We start from the raw sequence: 23,038 nt of genomic DNA on the forward strand, positions 1-23,038 counted from the left end.
GAGGACGCTTCCCATTCATTCCAGACCTGGATGGTGGCTGTTTCGGTTGGGGTTATGGTCAGATTTTGAAAGTTGGGGTTGGACCAATGGGAAACAGCTCCTGATGTGGGGCTAGAGAGAGGCAGAGCTGAGCTCACACTGTGAATGACATCCTCCACAGCCTCTCAGCTTCGGGACCGCGCCGGCCCCGCCCACCGCGCCGGCCCCGCCCACCGCGCCGGCCCCGCCCACCGCGCCGGCCCCGCCCACCGCGCCGGCCCCGCCCACCGCGCCGGCCCCGCCCCGCCTCTACCTGTCCCCACTGGTCTCTGCCAACCTATTGTTCATGATGGCAAAGGCGCCCACGCCTCCGGAGAACTCATCTTCCAGGGCCTGCGTGCTGGGCTGGTGGGGGCCGCCATTGGCCATCTCTGACAGCTGCTTCTGCAGGATGGCCAGCGAGACCTTGTTGGAGTCCTTCATGGAGATCATCTCCCCCGAGAGGCGACGGCCGTCCGTGTCGCTCTCCGCCACCCCGTCCGTCTCTATGGAGATGTTGCCCTTGCTGCGCACGTTGCCCGGCATCACCACGTTCCGCCTGGACCGCAGGAGTCTCCGCTGGCACTGTTGGAAGCACCGGCCGTCTATCTTCCTCAGGATCCAGTTCACCGTCTGCTTGATCAGGATGGAGATGACGTTGAACAAGGAGTAGATGCAGCAGACGCCCGTGAGGATGAAGACGAAGTTGGCGAAGCGGTAGAGGCCCTGGTTGTCATACTGGGCGTTCTGGCTGCTGACCAGGTCCCCAAAGCCAATGGTGCTAAAAGCCACAAAGCAGAAGTAGAGCGAGTCGAAGTAGCTCCAGCCTTCCATAGGAGTGTAGAGGGCCGAGGCTCCGCAGGAGATGAGCACCGAGGCCGAGCACAGGATCAGCATGACATAGTACACCGAGGGCTTCCAGCCCGCCAGGCTGTCCGCCTCACCCTTCCTGGGGGCCTTCAGGCTGTCCTGGGGCAGCGCTCCCCGTCTGCGCAGCTGGCGCTGATGGCAGGTCCTCATGATGTAGGCGATGACGGTAATGAGACGCTCCAGGAAGAGGTTGAAGAAGAGGATGGTGCTGGCACACCCGATGAGGCCGTAGAAGATCAGGAAGATCTTCCCTCCGACTGTCGCTGGGGTCGTCATTCCAAACCCTGAAGGGGACCAAAAAAATCAGAAGAGAGTCAGAGAGGGTTGGCATGTGGACGAGTGGAGGGCATGGCTTTGATGATTAGCACGAAAGACCCGAAGCAATTGTCATTAAACAACAACAACAACAACAACAACAACAACAACAGCCCAGTCTTGCCCTTTCTGGCAGAGAGGGGAGCGCCCCACCTCTGTTGGAAGGCGCTGGTGCTGCTCTGCGCACAGAGCCCCGCTGCTGTAAGCCCATATGCTACGAATCTATACGCGGGAAAAGAAACACAAACACATAGAGAGCTGGATGGATCTGGTTCATGTCCTCACACAGGTCTGGCTCGTGTTCTGCTAGAGGAAGTTCAGGGTTTGATGGGAGGTGCCAAGGGGAGCCCCCTCACAAGTGGGGCTCTAGGAAGACCCCACAGGGAGAGCTGAAGGGGAAGGTATGTGTGTATTAGTTGGGGTATGGTGGAAGTGATCCAGACAGGAAACATATGCCAGTATAGGTAACCGTGAGAAATCACCCATGATTTTCTCAGTTTAAACAAAACTCTTTGGGGTGACAACAGAGGTGTGAAGTGTTACAAGTTGATGAAACATAAAATGTCTCTCAATTTCCACTTACTTTGTTTTTCTACCTAAGTACACAGACATGTAGCTAAAATTATATCTTGCAAGACTGTGCGTGTCATTAAGAAAATATAGATAAACTTGGGTGCAATGGTATATCCCTCTAACACCAGCACTTGGGAAACTGAGGAAAGGATGAAGGTATATTGAGTTGAAGCCCAGCCTGGGGTATATAGTGAGACCCTACCACAAGACAAGACAAGACAAAAAAATAAAATGTGCCAGGCACCGGTGGCTCATGCATGTAATCCTAGCTACTCAGGAGGCTGAGATGAGGGTAGTTGTTCAAAGCCAGCCCAAGCAGGAAAGTCCCTGTGGAACTGTGGCTCAGAGTGGTAGAGCACTAGCCTGAAAAAGAACTCAGGGACAGCACAAGGCCCTGAGGAGTTCAAGCACTACAACCAACAAAAAGCCAAAGAAACAAACAATAAGCAAAATCACCAGAAAGGTAAAACAGACCATTGATACACATGGCATTTGTCAGAAGGGGCTGGGAGGTCAGCCCACTCCCACTGGAAGGACCCCGATTCTTCCAGCAAATGACACAGTGCACGGCAACTGCCTGGTTTGTTAAAGGACTGGCCTTAGTGGGAAAAAAAAGGAGCAGGCAGACATCCTTGGAATCAGTTTCTTATTCAGATCAAATCTGCTTTTTCACCACACTTTCCTCTATTTTTAAGTTTAATTTCTTTAGTGGCTCTCTTTACTGGGATCTAAAGGACTCATCCATTCTCCCTTCCTGAAGGTCCCTCTTTATCCTCAAGCCAGACCTCTCCTTGTGGCTGAAGCTCAGCCAGTGGATGCCATGTTACAGCTTGAGAGGTATGAGCCTGTGGGATTAGGACCAGTCGGTCGGTCTCCTGAGGTTGAGCTAACCCCTCCAGATGCGCTTCTGTAGGAACATCCAGCTCCCCAATTAAATCCCTTCACGCCAAGAGCTACATTTGGGTAGGAAGTGAACAGCTGGGAACTAGAAGAAAGGAAATTCCTGAGTTCAGCTTTTTGCTGGATGGAGTGGAATGGGAGGGACAGGATGCTTTGGTAAAGAAGGATTGAGAGACAGAAAGCAATCCATTAGGAGTTGGTTGGGGCTTTGGTGGTAGAAAGAACTAAGTCAGACCATCATCTCTCCTTTGGGAATTCCTTTTTTTTTCTTTGTCCTGGCACTGGGGGTTGAATTAGGTGTTTTATACTCTCTCTTTTTTTTTTTTTGGCTTTTTTTTTGCTTGAAGCTGGTACTCTATTACTTGAGCCACAGATCTACTTCCAGCTTTTTGGTGGTTAGTTGGAGATAAGAGTCTCATAGACTTTTCTATTTGGGCTGGCTTTGAACCACAATCCTCAGATGTCAGCTTCCTGAGTAGCTAGGATTATAGGTAGGAGCCTAAAATCACAGCACCCAGGTTCCTTTGGGAACCCTTGGCAATCTTATAAAGTTTTATAAAGAATTTTGCCATCTGTTCTCCTGTTAGGATCCTTAATTCCAACTTCCAAGTTTAAGCTGCAATCGAGATTGTTGAAGTTGTGGAGAATTAAGTATAATAGCTAAGCTGAAAACAATGGTTTTGCGTTTTTTTAAACCCAGTCCAAAAGAACACATACTAACCACGGTGTTGTGTAATTAGTTCCTCGCTATCTGAGAAATTTGAGTTCTCTGCTCTAGTGAACTGTTGGAACCAAGAGAGCTTGCAAAATGTACCCCACTAGGGAGGTAGCAAAGTGAAGGCCTGGAGGCATCACAGCTCCAAAGCTGTGAGACCAGAGAGCACCACTGCTCCTGTTACCAAACACAGCCAGCGACGGAGAGCCATCTGCTAACCTTATAATATCCCAGAAACTGGAAAAAGTTCGTGAAAATGAAGAAGGTTCAGAAACAATCAGTGAAAGGCATCAGTGGCTTTATAAAAAGAGAGACCCAGCTGGGCCGGCTAGCTCAGGCCTGTAATCCTAGCTACTCAGGAGGCTGAGATCTGAGGACTGAGGTTTGAAGCCCGCCTAGACATTGAAGCCCATGAAACTCATCTCCTATTAACTACCAAGAAAGTGGAAATGGGACTGTGGCTCAAGTGGTAGAGCACTAGCTTTGGGCAAAAAAGCTCAGTAACAGCCCCAAGGCCCTGAGTTCAAGCCCCAGGAGGTGTGTGTGTGTGTGTGTGTGTGTGTGTGTGTGTGTGTGTGTGTGTGTGTATGTGTGTGTGTGTGTGTGTGTGAGAGAGAGAGAGAGAGAGAGAGAGAGAGAGAGAGAGAGAGAGAGAGAGAGAGGAGGCCAGAGGAGGGCCATTTGCTCCCTTCTCTCCCCATATGATCTGCACACCTCAGCCCATCTGTAACAAGGCCACCGACAGATGCAGCCTTGCAACCTTGGATTTCTACAACTGTGTAAGACAAAGTAAGCCTCTTTATTCATACTGTTACCTAGCCTCAAGTATTTTGTTATAACAATGAAAACCAACTGCCGTACTGGGAAAGGAGTACTGCCAATAGGGTAGTATTTCTAGTATGTGATACCCCTTCTGGCAGAAGGTGAGGAGCCTATAAAAGCTAAGTAACTTCCTAAAGTCATACAGCTGGAATTGTAACCTAGCTCATGCTTTTCCTACCTTGATTATGCTGAGTGCAAGCCACTTTCATCTCTACAAGCCATTAGTAGAATTGAGGGAAGGAAATAAATTGGGCATTCAGAGTTCCATGCTTTATATAGACACCCAGACTACAGTGACCACCAAATCAGGTACCAACATCATAAGAAATTAGCTGTTATTTGAAGCTGAAAACCTACAACAGTTTTTTTTTACTTATTAAAATACACACTTCTTGGAAGAACACAAAAATGCAATGCCTATATGCCTCTGATCATATAAAATAGTATTTATTGAAATGAATTCCAGGAAATGGAAAAAAGTGGCTTTTTTCTTTTTTCTTTGCTGTTTTTTCTTTTCTTTTTTGTCTTGTTTGTTCAACTTTCTGTCTTTGGGAGGGTGGGGGGGCACAGAAATGGAGAGACAAAGGGTGAACAAGTGCAGCAGTGATACTAGACATCAGGTTGAAAATGAACTATACAACTTGTGGGTGGGGATGGGAGGGAAATACTGGGAGAGAGCAAGGGAATAGGTGACATTGTCCAAAAAGAAATGTACACTTCACCTGACTTACAGAACCGTAACCTCTCTGTACATTGCCTTTATAATAAAAAGATAAAAAATAAAATACATATTGCTGAATGTATGGGTGTCTGTTCAAATCATATAATTAAATCAATCTAAAGCCTGTTCACCTCATGCATTTCCATCTCTTTCTTAGGTGCAATAAATGAAACAAATTGTCATAGGTGGTGCTGTGAATATATAATTCATTCCCTGTGCTTTAAGCCTGGAATGATCTGATTTATGTTCAACCCCAAGTCTGGGAGCAGCTGAGCTGCGTGAGGTCCAAGGACACAGAGATGTTGGTTTGGAGGTCAGTGAAGGTCATGTCTATTGTGTATATGTTAATTTAAGATATGTCTTCAGGCAGCTTCTCATTCCAATCCAGGCTCCCTGGTACTGTGGGAGGAAGCCACCAGGAACTCAAGGTCAAAGTTGACCCTATGGAGCCCTTCCTTAAGACCAAAGTTTGAGGAAGGGCAAAGTCTAGAGTCTCTCAGACTTTTAGCTGCTTGGTTTTCCCCCCAAAGTCAATAATGGTGAAAAAATAAAATATATGATTTTTCAAATAGACATAAAGATGAGAGAGTAGAATAAGTAAGTGCTTATTTCCCAAATTCAGACATGATCAACATTTTGCCAGTTACCTTACTCATCTTTCCATTATCGTGACAAAATGGCTGAGAGAAATCAATACAGAAAGAGAACAAAGGTTATTTGGTTCACACAATTCAGCGATTTCCATCTGCAGTTGTTTGGTCTGTGGCTCTGGGGCGTGTGAAGTGGCAGTATATCAATGGCGGGCATGTGTGGTGAAGGAAGATTGGAGACCAAGGCTCTAACACAACCTTGGGGGCTACTCCAGATCCAAACTACAGCATACATCATGTTTCTCCTACTCCAACACCCCCCTTTTTGTGCCTACTCTGGGGCTTGAACTCAGGGCCTGGGCACTGTCCCTGAGCATCCTTTGCTCAAATGCCACTCTACTACTTGAGCCACAATCCCACTTCCTTTTTTTTTTTTTTTTTTTTTTTATAATAGTGAGATAAGCATCTCATATACTTTTCCTGCCCCTGCCTCGGCTGACTTCAAACTGTGATCCTTAGATCTCAGCCTCCTGAATGCAAGGATTACAGGCATGTATAACCAGCAACCCCACCCCTTTTCATTACTAGAGTATTCTAAAGTATATCTCAACAGAATACCACTTCATTCATTAATAAAGACATACCCGAGGCTGATAAGGACTTGATTTTGCCAGTATAATCACTGTGCCATCAGCACACCGAGGGAAGGCTCTGATCATTCCTTAGCCTGAATGCTGCCTGGCCCCTGCTCAACTTCTTCAGCCATGTCCTGTCCTAGTTCATTTGTATGAATCAGGATTCCAACAAGGTGCACATTTTGTGTGTCTCTTCTGCTCTTTTGTTAACAGTCTCTCACAAATTTCTCATGCCTTAATTTGTTGGATAAATGTGTCCTGTAGGCTTTAATCAGAATATTTACAGAAGCAATTATGGGGACTGGGGGCGAGGGGGGGAGGACTGTGCATAATGAGAGTGTTCCCAGCGTATGACTGAGAAATCGACACAAATTATCTGTAAGCAATTTGGAGATAATGGCTTAAAAATGACTCTCTCTTTCTCTCTCTCTCTCACCCCCCCCATCAAAGAATATTGCCCTCTCCCCTAAATAATCAGACATCAGACATGTGACTATATATAGGGAAGCTCACCATGAGTTCTGGTTTGGATCTGAAATGTCCAATAGCTCCAAAGGCCATGTAAGGAAGGCCTGGTTGCTAGCCAATAGCGTTACTGGGAGGGAGTAGGAGGCAGGGATTAGTGGAAAGGAGTACCATGGGGGTGGGAGGAAGAGGGTTGTGCTTTTGAAAGGATGTGGGGACCCTTGTCTTTTCCCTCGCCATCTCACTTTGCTTCCTGGACACACGCTCTGCTGTGCTGCCCCAGTTCTGTATATTCTGTTTTGGTTTAGCATATATTAGTTGTCCAAGGGAAGGAGGGTCATTGTCTCTGTTTTAATCCTGGAAACCTTCAGGAACCTTAATGTCCAATGACAAGGGAATAACTAAATGGAACAGCCATTTAAATCAGTTCTAAAGCCACCAAAGTGACTGTCTCTGAACTGTCCTGTCTCTAAACTTCAGGGTCCATAGGATAGGACATCTTCCTCATGACTAAGTCACCATTAAGACATGCTGTGATTTGGCTGTGCTGGACGCATTTTAATGCCTGTGCTATCTATAGCTACACATATATTTTCTGAAGTTGATTCCTTCATCCTACAAATATTGAATGAAGATGCCCCACGGCTAGGCCTGAGTTGGTCTGAAGACAACAGTGATTCTGCTCATTTCCCCTTGGCATCTTCTACAGTTAGGAAGAACTCTTTGAATATATAATGCAAATATCTGCGAAGTCCGAGTTTTCTGAAGAGAACATTTAAAGATGGAGGATTACTATACAAGGTCATGTGTTCAAGGTCAAGAAGGACTTCCTCTGACAGATCACCACTCAGCTGTGGGAGGGCAGGCATTTCTGATACAGTTAAATGAGGTTTCTCAGACTGTGTAAGGTTGGGGGGCGGGCAGAGAGCAGCAGCTAGGAGACAGATTCTTCCCTCCAGGGGCTTCTAACTTGGTCCAGGAAATACAGCCCTAGAAACTACACCCAGGTTGTAATTTGTTTTTGCAGGTCTTGGGACTCTGTGGTTGAGCATCTTTGTGCTCGAGGAGCACAAAGCTGACACCCAGGTTTATAAAGTCAAGTGAATATCTTCTCAGGATATCTTGCAGATGCTGTAAAAGACAAAGTAGTTCAGTCAAACTTGAGGGAGGATAGATCTGTGTGCACTTCTACTTACAGCTTCAAATAAACAGCTTGAGGGTGGTAGAAGAAAATGCAGATCGCCTACTGAACTGCAGTGAGGAAATAATTCCTCCAGGAATTTGTTAAGCCTGCACTTGCCAGGACTTACCCAAAGGGAATTTACTTCAGAAGGTGGAGTAGGTCAAGAAAACCAGTGTGTGCCGGGCGCTGGTGGCTCACGCCTGTAATCCTAGCTACTCAGGAGGCTGAGATCTGAGGATCACGGTTCAAAGCCAGCCCGGGCAGGAGAGACTGTGAGACTCCTGTCTCCAATAAACCACCAGAAAACTGGAATTGGCGCTGTAGCTCAAGTGGTAGAGTGCTCGCCTTGAGCTGAAGAGCTGAGGGACAGGGCCCAGGCCCAGAGTTCAAGCCCCACGGCCGACAAAAAAAAAAAAAGAAAACCAATGTGTATGTGTGTGTGTGTGTGCACACACACGTGTGCCAGTTAATGGAGCTTGAACTAAGGGCCTAGGTAATGTCTCTTGGCTTGTGCTTTTTCACACAAGGCTGGCATTTTACTACTTGAGCCACACCTCCATTTCCAGCTTTTTACTGGCTCATTGGAGACGAGAGTCTCACAAACTTTCCTGACTGGGCTGGCTTCAAATCACCATCCTCAGATCTCAGCCTCCAAAATAGCTAGGATCACAGCCATCATCGCCAGGCTCCAGACTCACATTGCAAACCAGGACCCATATTGATTGTGAGGCTAGTGCCAGCTACCAGCTCAGGTCAGGGAGCTGGGAAAGAGACAGGGTTGGTTTGTAGAAGGTGATAACCAAGTCTGCTCAGGGAAGATTCTAGAGCCAGTGCTCTACCACTGAGCTATATTCTCCATCCCCTACTTGAAGAATAAATTTACCGGTGACATTTCTCAACGAACAAAGATGCCAGGGGCTGATTCAAAGTAGCGAGGGAGCGGGGGTGGGAGGGCGGAGAGCGGTATATCCACTCAGGTTTGGTTTTCAGCAGTTACAGCCATGGATGCAGAAGTTTCCAGATCTTCCTACAGTGAAGGATATTTTTGGAATTTAATATTCTTAAGGTTATGACTCCCCTATCATTTTAATAACTGTAAGGCATCTTCGACAAAAGATGATGAAATCTTCGAAGAGATCAAACTATCTTCAGGTAACTTCTGCACTACAGGATGCTTCCAGCTCTTTCACCAGAGGTAGTTTATGAGTGGGAGAAAATACACAGATGATCACTATTTCTAACTAGACAAGCTGACAACTGGGAGGTGACAGAGTCTTTAAATTATGCACTTTGCTATGAATTGCGAGTCACATTGGTTATTCCTATAGTCCCAGAGTCTTAAGCACTGGCCTCCTGGGATGAGACTGCACCAGCTGCTGAGGAGAAAGTTTTAAAAATTCATTTCCCCAAGGGAGACACTGAATCACAGGGATGTCTAGCTCCAGCTTCATTCCCCCACCCCCTCCCAAACATTTGCTAGTATTGTTGCTGGAACCCATAAACGCTGTCATGATTTCTGACTCTGCCTTTGTTGAAGGCGGTGGAGGTAATCACGTGGTGTACTTATCTCCAGGCTTCTTCACTTTTAAATCTTGAAACTACTCCTTAAAAGCAAGCAGATATAATTATGCTCTCTTCTGAACCAAATTGCCCTCCCCCGGACTCCGAAGAGATGGTCCCATTAGGTGAAATGCTACCATCACACGGAGTACAAGCCTGAGCCAACTTGCCCTGCTTCCTTCCACAAGAGGGAGAGAAAAATCTGGCCCTGAGGCACTTTGAGTTAGTGTGAAGGACTGCCGGGCAATGTCTTGTCATTCTACCTGCCTTTTCCAATCGTCTGGTGCTTTGGACAGGGATGGAGACCCCCGGATCACCTGCAGTGTACACAGAAGGTGAGGCTGAGCTCTTCAGCTCACCTGGCTTGGATCTCTGCCCCGCCCGGCTCTTCCCTCTCCATCTCCCCCAGTCAGTCACTTAAGCCCCTTTGGGGGACTCAGAGCTCCCAGAAATCCAGCCTGAAAGGCAAAGACCTACCAAAGACAGATGGTTCTTTCACTTGTATGACTTAATTTGTGTAGATGATGCTGAAGCAAGCAGGAAGGGAGAGCCCAGGAGTGAAAAGAAATGGCCGCGTCATCAAGCTTTGGAATAGATGTTTCACATACAACGTCATTGCATACGCTGTCCATACCTATTCCCTATCACTCATCACCTTTCTACTGCACCGTCAACTTCACTGCATTCTCCACAGTGTCCTAGACATGGGTGACTAACTCTCTTTTTGGTGTGAAAGTGGATCAAAGGTCTCCTCCGAAAATTGTTTTCCTTCCCTTTTCTCTCTTCTACTCCTTTCTTCCCTCCCTTTTGTTCTCTTTTCCTTTCCCTTCCTCTCTCTCCCTCCTTCTCCCCTTCCTCTTCTCTTTCTCCCTTTCCCTTTCCCTCTTTATTTTTGATGGTACTGGGGTTTGAACTCAGGGAATTATGCTTGCCAGACAGATGCTCTATCACTGGGCCATGATGCCAGCCCTTTTTCTTATATTGGTTTTGTGTGTGTGTGTGTGTGTGTGTGTGTGTGTGTGTGTGTGTGTGTGTGTGTGTGTGTGTGTTTGGGGGGGAGGTTTGTGGGGCCTGAACTCTGGGCCTGGGTGCTGTCCCCTCAATTCTTCAGCTCAAGGCGAGCGCTCTACCACTTGAGCTACAGCGCCACTTCTGGTTTTCTGGAGGTTTATTGGAGATAAGAGTCTCACGGACTTTCCTGACTGGGCTGGCTTTGAACCACGATCCTCAGATCTCAGCCTCCTGAGTAGCTAGGATTACAGGTGTGATTATACCTGCACCCGGCTGTATTAGTTATTTTTAACATAAGGCTTCACTTCCACCTAGGCAGGTGACTGGACCATGACTCCCCTCCCCCACTTTTGGCTTTCTACTATAGCTGGGGTGGCACTTACCGTCATGTCCAACTTCTTCTATTGAGACAGTCTTAGGGACTTTTCTGCCCACACTGGCCTCAAACCATAATCCTCTTGCTCTTAGCCTCCTACATAGCTAGGATTATCAGTATGAGCCACCAGCACCTGGCTTCCTTCCATTTCTTTAGTGCTAAAGACATATACAACTTCAAATTTCATTCTTTTTAGAGGCACTGCCTGGACTGGTATCTAAATGAATCATTGTTCTGTAATAAACCAGTCTTCAAGGGAGTTCTTTTGGGGCCATCTCTTTAAAATGTTTAATTTTTGATACTATTAGTTCCAGAAAGAAATTACATCTTTCCTTTTGCCCAAAGCCAGTGAGAAGCCCATTTAAAAAGGCATTATGATGTTTGTAGTAAATAGGATACACATAATTTCACTGCCAGAGAAAATGATGGAAACAGTTCTCGTGTGGTATATTAGCGAGTCACAGGGAAAGAATGAATTAGCACTCATTTTTTTCACTGTGAAGACAATGACCTCAAATGCTTCTATGAACCTAGAGCTGATAATACAAATGCCAGAGTCTTTAGTGAGTTACTTAGAAACAGCAGAAGCTGGATGCTGGTGGTTCATGCCTGCGATCCTAGCTACTCAAGAGGCTGAGACCTGAGGAATCTGGTTCAAAGCCAGCTCGTGCAGGAAAGTCTGTGAGACTCTTATCTCCACTTAACCACCAGAAAAGCAGAAGTGGCGCGTGGCTGAAGCGGTAGGGCGCTCATCTTGAGCTGAAGAGCTCAGGGGTTGCGCCAAGGGCCAGAGTTCAAGTCCCACAGCTGACAAAACAAAACAAAACAAAACAAACAAAAAACCAACAGTATCAATGTGAAATGAGATTGGAACTTCTGACTCAAGAGAGCAAGCACGAGACCTGCAGTGCTGGCCTGAGCTCGGGGCCACCCAACCGTCTGCGGTGCCTCGCTCATGCCCATCACCACATTTAGGCTCACGGGATCCACATGTGGTGGCAAAAAAACAATGTGTGTCTAGAAAATCACAATGGCACTGGGATCCACTGGGGAAGAGAAGGAGGCAGGAGTAGCGCAGAAAGCAAAGGGCACTGGAGACAGCACGGATGGCCCTCCCATTTGAGTGCTGTATCCTAGAGGTTTTCTAGAACAAAGAGCTGCACTCATGACATCATTGCTAGTTTTACTAGCATAATAGGCTCTACAATAAAAATTCATCTAAGCTGTCCCCTTTCGCCTTAAAATCATTTTCAATATCTCTACTTTCCTCTTCTACTTATTTCTGCAGTCTGTGTACCCATCCATCTGTGCACCATCCATCCATCCATCCATCCATCCATCCAATCATCCATGAATGCATCCATCAGTGCATGTATGCATCGTTCATGCATTCATCCACCCAGTCATTCGTGCATGGGTCTATACCCATCAATCTGTGCATGTACCCCTCTGTGCATGCATTCAACTATTCATCCAACCAACCAACCTTCCATGCATACATCTATCCATATTTATCTATGCATGCATCCATCCATCTATCCGTCCATCCATCCATCCATGCACCCAACAAGCATTTATCGAGCATCTATTATATGCCAGACACTAAGGTAATGGTTATCAGTAAATTAGACATCACCACTCTGCTTCTTTCAACTAAGACTTGTAGTTTCTTTCTCTACTAGTTTCTGCTCAATTGTTTACTTGTTTCACTTATTTATTGGTCTTCTGTGAGCTGCCTATTTGCATCTGTAGTCCACTTGTCTACTAAGATGTGTATCATTTTTCTTATTTATAAGAGCTATTCACATGTCTCTAAGGAAGTTATCTCTATTTTTACACAGGTTGCAAATATTTTCCCAACCTACGTTTGTCTTTCATGTTCATTTTTTCTTATTTTGTTTTGCTGTGCAGAAGTTTAGCTTTCAATCTAATTCTTCTTGTCCTTTTGGCTATGGAGGGAAAGTTTTTTCTTATCCTGAGGATATATCCATGTTCACCTATGAGTCTAATGTTTAGAGATGATGTAATCCTTAATTCCTCTTAAATCACATTATTTATTGAGTGCATTTATTTACTGAATGCCAAGCCAGTACTGTGTTGAACTCAAGGCCTCATGCTCTGGATTGGCCTTTTCTGCTCAAGGCTGGCACTCCACTACTTGAGATACACCTCCATTTCTAGCCTTGGTTAACTTCAGATAGGGGTCTCTTACATTTGCCTGGGCTGGTTTGAACCATGATTCTCAGATCTCAGCCTCCTGAGTAGCTAGGATTCCAGGAGTGAGCCACTGGCATCTAGCTTGACATTAATTGTAATTTCTGCAGGCTAGCATGTACTTGTAAGAAGTACTTAACCCAGATTTCCCCCCTCCCCAAAGAAACATTTTAAAGTCATAGTGAATATCTCAACCGAAGTATTAATACTGGTACTATCCACAGCTCATCCATATTTTTATTTGTGCTGAGGATGTACAAGTACTTCTATACAATTTTGTCATGCGGGGGCTCTCTGTCATTTTTAGCATAGTCCATTCTTTTTCCACTCTCTTCAAACAGCACATTTTATCCAGGACAATATCTTTATATTTGTCTCTGCATCTTGCATTTTGTTCCACTGATCCATTGATTACTATTTAGGATGGGGCTAGTTCCCAAAACATGAACAATCCCTCCTCTCAATTTCTCTTTTTTCTCACTCTCTTTTCCTCCACCTCCTCCTTTTCCTCATTTTCTTTTCAAAACTGTCCTTGCTAATTTCATGTTCAGTTTTTCTGATGAGCTTCAGAATCTTGGTTATGTTCCAGAAATGATATTTGGCTTTTGATTGTTTTTTTTTTTTTGCCTTATATTTAGAGATTCATTTGTGAAGAAATGACATCCTTACCAAATTGAGTTTCCCCACCAGGAACACAGTGTCCCTGCCTCCATTTATAGAACCCTTTTAAAAATGAGTCTTGGTAAAATTTTGTAATTTCCTCATATGAATGCTGTACAAGTCTTGTCACAGCAAACCCCGGCTCAAAGCGTTTGTAGATAATGAGGAGGGAATCTTTTCTCCCACTGTCTGTATTTTTTGGTTGTTTGCCTTTTTATTATTGGCTTTTTATTGTGGTAAAATATGCATGAATAAAACTTATATTTGAGTCACTTTTAAGTGTACAGCACATATTCCCAAGGTTGAGTAAGCATCACCACTATTTCATCACTTTTTCCATTTTTCTTTTTTATGGTGCCAGTCCTGGGGCTTGAACTCTGGATCTTGGTTTTCAAGTCCTCATTGTTCTGAGCTACTGACAAGACTGCTCTGGCTGTGGTTACCTCCCTCCTGATATAGTTCAGCTCAGTCCTGGGCAAGGGGCCAAATCTCAGCAGTAGGGCTGTGCAGGGTAGGGACTCACGACTAGTCCCATCTGATTCTTTACAGCAGAAATCAATGCTGGCATTTCCTTTTCTCCCTTGGTTATGTGTGCTTGACTAGGAAGCCGGACAACTCTATTGGTCTAGAAAGGGTAGCCCAGGTGCAGGCGATTGTTTGGTCCCACGAATATGTGGGATTGCAATAGATAGTAGAGACCAATTGCAATTAACAAACTGCATCAGATTCTGATGAACGCTCAGATTCAGCTACATTGTATTTCTAATGAGTATGATGGTCCAGATGGTATTTCAGATTCTTGCAGTATGAGACACAATCTTCAAAATGAGCATGAATTATTTTGAAATAGCACCAATAGGAGTGCCTGATGCCATGAGATCTCTCACTGCTTGAATTCCAGCAAATGCATTTGTGAACATTTGTTTGTACAGAGAATGAGCATTGCTTTATCCAGAATCTAAACGTGCATACTACGAGGGATGAAAATGCAGCCACTGGCTTGGGCTGGAAAGAGGTGCTTGAGGTACGATGATCAGAGCTGAGAATCCAGCTTGAGAAAGGGTAGGACCTTACACCTGAGCCAGGAGAATGTCATGGAGGAGAATGTGGAGTCACGTCTTGCCTCTGCTGTTCCTGGGTGACCTCCCCCACACCTAAGTCCTTTCATTGGTAAAACGGGATGATAATAGGAACACTTATCCCACAGGACTGCTGGCTGGTGAAATAAAAGATCTAATCCTCTCAGTTGTTCTAGATTTCCTGTTAGGAACTAGTAGGATGCATATGAAGCTGTCCCTTGGTATCCATGGGGGATTGGTTCTAGCAACCCCTTCAGATACTCAAATCCAAAGATGCTCAAGCCTTCATGAGCTGGCATATAACTGATACCCATTCTCTTATTTTCTCTTTGCTTGCTTCCTTCCTTTTTTCCCTTCCTTCTTTACTCCTTCCCCACTTCCTCATCCTTTTCTCTTCTCATTTTTCTTACCTTTTCACTTTCTTTTCCCTCTGTTTTTCTTCTTTCTTTCCTCTCCCTCCCCACCTTCTCTTCCTCTTCCTCCCCTCTCCCTTTCATTTTTGTGCCAGTACTGGGGTTTGAGCGCAAGACTGTGTTCTTGCTTGCTTTTTTTGCTCATAGTTGGTGCTCTACCATTTGAGCCACATCTCCACCTCTAGCTTCTTGTCAGTTGTTTTAAGAGTCTTGAAGATTTATCTGTTTTGGCTGGCCTTGAACAGAGATCTTCAGATATCAAAATCCCGACTAGCTAAGATTACAGGCATGAGCCACTGGAATCTGGCTCTCTATACACTGTAAATCAGCTGTAGATTACTTGTAGTACCTGATGCAATGTAAATGCTATGTAAATATCTATTATATTACACAATGTATCTTGGTCAATGTCATCCCTTCCATCTTTCTCCCCTTCTTTTTCCATCTCAAGCTACATAGTTCAACTTTTACACAGTGTATATAGAATATAATGACTATATTAGAGCACAAGTTTAAAAAATCATTTTAATGAGAAAGCCATGAGACAAATCAGTGAAACAGAAAACTGGTTGTTTGAGCAGGTGACTAAAAGTTGATTTAATTTTAGGCAGACTGAATGCAGTGGGGAAAAGAAAAGTAAACAGAAGCTCCCATACCAGGAATGAGAGAGGGGGCAACACCCTGGATCCTATATATTAAAAATAATAAGGGATCCAGGTGCCAGTGGCTCACGCCTGTAATCCTAGCTACTCAGGAAGCTGAGATCTGAGGATAGGTTCAAAGCCAGCCAATGAACCACCAGAAAACAGAAAGTGGCCCTGTGGCTCAAGTGGTAGAGTACTTGCCTTGAGCTGAGGAGCTCAGGGACAGCGCCCCGGCCCAGAGTTCAAGCCCCACAACCAACAAAAAAGGGGAGAGGGATTATGAGTGACTTAGACGTTTTTTTTTCTGGGGAAAAAAATGCAGCACATCAGACTTCACTGAAAAACTAGATAACACAAAGCATCTTAGCTCTAAGGAAATTGAATTTGAGGTTAAAAATAATCTCCTGCAGACCACAAGCCCAGATGACCTCACAGGTGATCACTCTTATTTAAGGGATCAATAATACCAGTTTTACACAAACTTGCACAAAATTGCAGAGAAATGAACACTTTCCAATTCATCCCGTGCATTTAGTACTATGGTACCATAAAGAAAAGATATAACAGGGGCTGAGAATGTGTCTCAGTGGTAGAGTGCTTGCCTAGCATGCATGAAGCCCTGGGCTCAATACCTCAGTACCACATAAACAGAAAAATCTGGAAGTGGCGCTATGGCTGGTAGAGTGCTGCCTTTGAGCAAAAGAAGTTCAGGGACAGTGCCCAGACTGAGTTCAAGCCCCAGGATTGGCAAAAAAAGAAAAAGAAAAAGAAAATACATGACAATGAAACTACATATCGCTATCTCCCATAACACAGATACAATAATTCTTCATAAAATTTTAGCAAAACAAATCCAACAAGACAAAAAAAGGATAATACATTATGATCAAAGATGATTATTTATGTCTGGGATACTCCATTTATCTAATATCTGAATATCCATTTATCTAATGAACCATATAAACCAACTCCAAGGACAAACAAACCCACAAGGTTGTTCACTAGATGTAGAACAACCATTCAAGAAAACCCAATATCCATTCATGGTGATAATTCTCAGGAAACAGGAATAGATGTGGTCTGCCTTGAAAGGTAAGCACAAAAACCCCACAGCTAGCATCACATTTGATGACAGCAAAACTTTGCCACTATGAACAAAAATGAGGTTAGCATCTCTGCTCTGTTTCTTTTTGGCATCATGAGAGAGGTGGGTAGAAGTCAGGCAGGCAAAACATAAAAAGAGAGACAGAAAAAAGAAATAAATAGAATGGACTCCACAAAAGCTACATCTATGTAAAAATCCAATGGAATCTGGGGGGAAAACCCTCCCAAGAACTAATAAATGAATTTAACAAAGTGACAGGACACAAATGCAATTGTATTTCTATATTTAGTTGTGACTGATTAAAAAGTAAATAAAAATATCATTTACAATAGCATCAGAAGTAAAAGTGGGTCAATCCCAGTAACTTGGGAGACACAGGTACTAAGGATTGTGAGTTTGAGGCCAGCCTGGACAAATTCAGTGAGATCCTATGTCACAAACAAGCAAAATGCAAACAAAAGGGTTGGGGAGTGTGTCTCACATGATAGAGTGATTGCCTGGCATGTGCCAGGCTCTGTATTCAGTTCCCAGTACCATACATATATGTGTGCGTGTGGGTATATATGTATATGCATATACATATAGATCACTTGTAAATACACATATATGTATATGTCTGTATACATGTATATGTTTGAAATTTTTCATCAAAGTTGTGCAAGACTTGTATAGTGAAGACTACATAAACTTCTATTTTACTGAGAGAAATGAAAGCAGACCTAAACACATGAGGAGCCATATGTGATGTGATGTGTGTGTGTGTGTGTGTGTGTGTGTGTGTGTGTATGTGTGTGAGAGAGTTCTGGGGCTCAAACTCAGGACCTGAGCACTATCCCTGAGCTTTTGGGATCAAGGCTAGCACTCTACCACTTAAGCCAAAGTTCTACTTCCAGCTTTTTGCTGGTCAGTTGGAGATAAGGGTCCCATGGACTTTCCTCCCTTTGCTGGCCTCAAACCATGATCCTCAGATCTGAGCTTCCTGAGCAGCTAGAATTACAGATGTGAGCCATCAGTGCTCAGCATCATGCATGTTTTACAGATCATATTTTTACCATATAGATCCTCCCTAGATTGATGTATTAATTCAATTCAATCCTCACTAAATTTTTAAAATTACTTCCATAGCATCTGAAAGTTAATTCTAAAACTTACATGGAAATGCAAAGGATGTGGAGTGCCAAAGAAACTTTGAACAATGTCAGAGACTTACATTACTTGATTTCAGCATGGCTGCAATAATGGAGGTAATATATTTGTATAAAGATAATGTGGTTTGTCTGTATGTCTGTGTGTAGATATATAGATCAGGGGAGTTCAATGGCATCTGGAAGTAAGTCCTATAGACATGGTTGGTTGATTATTTTTACAAAGGGGCCAAAGCATAGCTGTATTAGTCAGTTGTCAACACTGCACTATCATACCCCTAGAAGCTATTTTATATAGAAAAGAAGCTTAGCTCACAGCTTTGGAGGCTTGAAGCTGGCCTCCAGCGGTGTCCTGCAAGGTGGGTGGCCGTGGCTGGAGTGCATGTGGGAAGAACTCACATCTCAAAATACAGAGGCAGAAAGAGATTGGATGAGGCCAGTCCTGTGCTTCTGAATCCTCCTAGGAACTAACCAGGGTCCTGAAAAATCCCTTCCCAGCTGTGTATCTCCCAGGAGGCCCTATCACCTCAACACAAACATCCTGGGAAGCAGCATTCCCCACGTTGCATGTCTCTGGGGAGACATCTAGCATCTAGAGGACAGCAGTAGCAGAACATCCCACCCTGAATATGCAAGGATAACCGAGAAGCAGACAGAATCACAGCTCTTGGTCCTCCCTACCACCTTCAAAGTGTGGGAGATGCAGTTCAAGACCTTCAGGGGGTGCCTGAACCTCTTCCCTCCTCCTCCAATCTCCACAGTGTCAAAGTTGATCTGTTCTTGCACGTGTTATGCCTTGATGCCTCCTCTGCATCATTACCTTTATACTTTGGGAGCATTGTTAAATAATACTAGAGTTACTTGAACACAGCTCAACTGACAATCAGGTTGGCTACTAAATAACCAATGAGAGGGCAGCAAATACAACATAGGAACTTGGGATGTAGGGCTGATTCACAGTCTAGCTGGAATGGGATTTCATCATGCAATTTCATTTATGAATTTTTTATTTCTGGGATTTTCCATCTAGTCGTTGTGGGCTGTGGTTGACTACAAGTAACCAAAATAGCAAAAGCTCAACTGCAGATAAGGAGATACTACTGTAAATTTATAACAGTTCCCCCCTTCTCTACCACAAGGGCAAAGGTTAATCAAGGGAGACAACTCTAAACCCTTATCAATCAAGAGACAGCAGACAGAAGAACCAGTCTACAAACGCATACATGATGATCTTCCAAAATATTCCACCGTAGAAACTCAAAGCCTTTGTTCACTTCCCTAAAAACCTATTGTTCTTTTCTTAAGATGCCATGCAAGCCCAGGTTCTAACCACCCCCTGGAGTTAATTCATTGAGTGTCCCCACAAGTAAACATGAGATTCACGTTAATAAACTTGTCTACTTTTCTTGTTAATCTTTTATCTGCATGCTTTACACGGCTCAGCTGGAGAAGGTAGGAGCCCAGAGGACAATATTTCTTTCCACCTTCCATGCTGTCAAGGCAATACAGATGGAAACGGAGAATGTTGTCACCAAGTGTTGCTTACAACACTGGATAGCCAATAAAAATAACCTATATGGATATATACAATTGCACAGGCAAATCTCACAAGGATCGTATTAAGTGGAAGCAGCCAGTCAAAAAAGAATGAATACTGTGCAATTCTAATTCCACAAGTTCTAGAAAACAGTTATAGTGAGCAGGTCAGTGGTTTCCTGGGATGAAGAAAGGAGTGAATTGTAAAGTCGTGCTTAAGGATACTTGAGAATAATGGATATGCTCATTATCGGCACTAAGATTTTTTTCATGGATGCAAGCACGTGCATGCATTCAGCTGTGCACCTTAAACTCATGCCAATTATTCTGCGTCAGTAACCCTGCAAGAAATAAATACATTTATTTGTAACAGCTCTAGGTACCAGGCTGAGCCTGACTGAATGATGCCACTTCCTTGCATGTGCTGGCACCAGAGAAAAATGGCTCCATGGAACCTAATTAAGACCTCATTTTTATACATGGCAGTCTTGTTAATATCATGATAACATGATGCATTGTAGGAATGTCGTGCACAGCTGAAACCTGTTTCTGTAACCACTACCTGCCACTCAAAAGTATCCACCATGAAGAACTTCTCCTATGGGATGGACCCTCTGCCCCTCCCGTCAGCCCAAACCAACTTGAAAGTGTCTGAGAACCATTCTTCAGACTTTGCAGGGTTTTGGCTCAGCGTTTTCCTCCCACATGGAGGAATGAATTCCCACTTCACTCCCTTCAAGATGTCAAGACCTGGGATGGGCTAGCCAGTCAGGAGACACCCACGTAGGGAGGCTCTTACTCGAGAGCAGGTGGCTTTTCTCTGCTATGGTAAGTCTTTGGAGATTCCGAGTTGTTCGTATTTTCTCTCCTTTCTGCCCTCTTCTTGATTATTCTGTTCAAGCTCATGTGGAAGCTTGTTATCTTAATTAGTCTTTGTGGGATGAAAACTCTTAGACCCAGGTCTAAGGCCAAGGGAGGAAAGAATGTGTAAAAACAAGTGGTAAGCCAGGCGGTAGTAGGCTCACACCTATAATCCTAGCTATTCAGGAAGCTGACCTCTGTGGTTCAAAGCCAGCCTGTGAAGTAAAGTCCATGAGATTCTTATCCTCAATTAACCGATGAAAAGCTGAAAGTGGAGCTGTGGCTTAAGTGGTGCAGTGCCAGCCAGGAGTGACAAAGGGAAGGGACAGGGCCCAGCCCCTGAGTTCAACCCCTAGCACTGGCGTGTGCGCTCATGTGCGCGTGCACACACACACACACACACACAATCAAATAGCAATAAATATGTCACAGCAAGTTTTCCTTAAGTTATAAAAGGCTACAAATTTCCTCAAAAAACCTGAGGTACAAAGAAGTACCTCATCCATCTCTCTTAAAGGGCCTGTTCACCTCTATATACATCTATCCCTACCATTCTTATCTCCCCTACCCCCTAAACCCGGTCATGGGGCTTGAACTCAGGGCCTGGGCACTGTCCCATGCTTTTATTGCTTAAGGCTAACGCTTTATCACTTTGAGCCATAGCTCCACATCTGGATTTCTGGTGGTTAATTGGAGATAAGGGTCTCACAGATTTTCCTGCCCCAGCTGGCTTTAAGCTGAGATCCTCAGATCTCAGCCTCCAGGTATGAGCCACCAGTGCCTGGCAAGCCTTTACTATCCTTCATGTCCTAGTGCTTTCATTACATCTCAGATCTTGCTTCAGTCTCTCCCCAGATGTGAGGACTGAGAGAGGGCTGTGCTGACTTTCCAGGAACATGTTTTTGTTTTTGCAAGGCTGAAGATCAAACTCAGGGCCTTGCAGTTGCCAGGCTAGTGCTTTTCCACTGAGCTAAATCCCCAACTCCCTGTAACGTGCTTTGTTACTGTGATGTGGAGTTGCTGCTTCTGGCTTGGAAATTCACTGTCTCCACACGTCCTGTTTAGCTGAAACAAATAGAATAATTCTATCTTATCTCCAGGCTTCCCATACTCTCTTCTTGCCTACCTGGAGTCTCCCTTGACAGGAAGAATTTTAATGAAACACCTCCCGTCTTGTTCCAAACCTGGCAAGATTGAATTCAAATAGTCCTGAGAAATGCCAAGAGACCTTAAGTGTTTGGAAAAATACCATAGTTCCCTTTTCCAGGAGAACTTTTGAGTCATCTACATTCCTTTATCTGCAAACTTTTGATAGGTCTGAGTCCTCTCGGCTTGTGATTATGACTAGACATATCTCTAAGACTGTTTACTCAAGCATACCAAGGCAAACATAAAATGTATCTCACCTAAAAACTTTAATAACTGGAAGGATGTTAAGAGCATGGGAAGTCACCTTTGTTGGGAAGAGACCTCAAGGACACTGAGCATAGAGGTCACCATCTTTGAAGTGATCGGTGGTGCTGATAACCGTGGGCATTCCCCCCACCACAGATCCTCACTGCCTTTCCTGGGGCAGCCTGTAGCTCCCAGCTCCACCCAGACTCGAGCTCCTTCCTGCCCTAGTGTTCCTGCCAGGATAGCTGGCCACTCCCACTCTGCACCCAGACCTACCTGAGCACACAGAGTACCTCCGCCATTAGCCCCAGAATTAGGAGCTACCACATGGATAGGGGTAGACGCCATTCTTCTCCCTTTCCCATGGGCAATATGGCCCCACTAATAAACCTTATAATGCTTCTTGTCCTATATGTACCTGTCTCTGCTGGTCCCCTGGGATGGCTGGGATGCACCTGGGGTCTACAGGCAGAGACATCTGGCCACCAGAAAGCAGGGATCCTCACGGGGATGCCCCAGGATCCAATCCAGGAACAACTGGGACTGAAAGGGACACCCATTTGTTTTCGATCTCTATTCCCCAAGGGTGGTCCTCCTGTTTAGTCATTTAGGGAGTCCTCTAAAGGGTATCATATCTCCCCCAATGGAATAGAACAGGCAGAACCTCTTCTGTCCCTTCAGATTCTCCACAGGAATGCATCCTCTAACACAGGGAGCACTTTGATCCTGACAAAGAAATATCTCCTCGTGCTCTGTCCTGTTGCCTGGCTTCAATCAGTACAGGCCCATCAGCATGGGGATGAAGAACAGCAGCCTGTGAATCTGAGTCTTACTCAGAGTAACACTGGAAAGATTCTAGGAAAAGTGGGCAGAAGTCCTCTGTGTTCAAGTCTTGAGAACCCTATATCAGAAGCCTTCTTCATGTAAAGGACAACACAACTCCTAACCAAAGGAAGAGCTGAAAAAAATCCTAGAATGATAGCTAATCCCTCGCTCAAAGGAGTGAACCATGTCTTCAGCCAGAACACCTGCCCCATTACCCAAGACCCCAGGATCCCCAAAACTCCCCTTCAGCCCCTCAGCCCCAGGTCCTTCGGAGTCCATAACATACTTGCAGCAAGTCCACCCTGGATGGAGAAGACAGATGGAATTGGTTCCCCACAACTGCTGGAATCTCTTTTGTGCCAGGGACTTCTTTTTCATTTTACTTCAGCCAGAATTGGCAGCTTTCT

The 23,038-nt window shown here is 44.7% G+C and overlaps 1 protein-coding gene across 1 annotated transcript in view; it reads right to left on the bottom strand.

The window, feature by feature from the left end:
- Window positions 1-288: 288 nt before the first annotated feature.
- The window catches only part of LOC138810590 (potassium channel subfamily K member 13), a 63,294-nt gene continuing 40,544 nt past the window's right edge, over window positions 289-23,038 (bottom strand). Inside the window, exon 2 of the mRNA XM_069997792.1 lies at window positions 289-1,172. Coding sequence (XP_069853893.1) covers window positions 289-1,172 — 884 coding nt within the window. The remainder of the gene's footprint in view (window positions 1,173-23,038) is intronic.

This window comes from Dipodomys merriami, unplaced genomic scaffold (assembly GCF_024711535.1).
Source record: "Dipodomys merriami isolate MVZ:Mamm:240054 unplaced genomic scaffold, mDipMer1.0.p SCAF_50, whole genome shotgun sequence".
NCBI lineage: Eukaryota > Metazoa > Chordata > Mammalia > Rodentia > Heteromyidae > Dipodomys > Dipodomys merriami.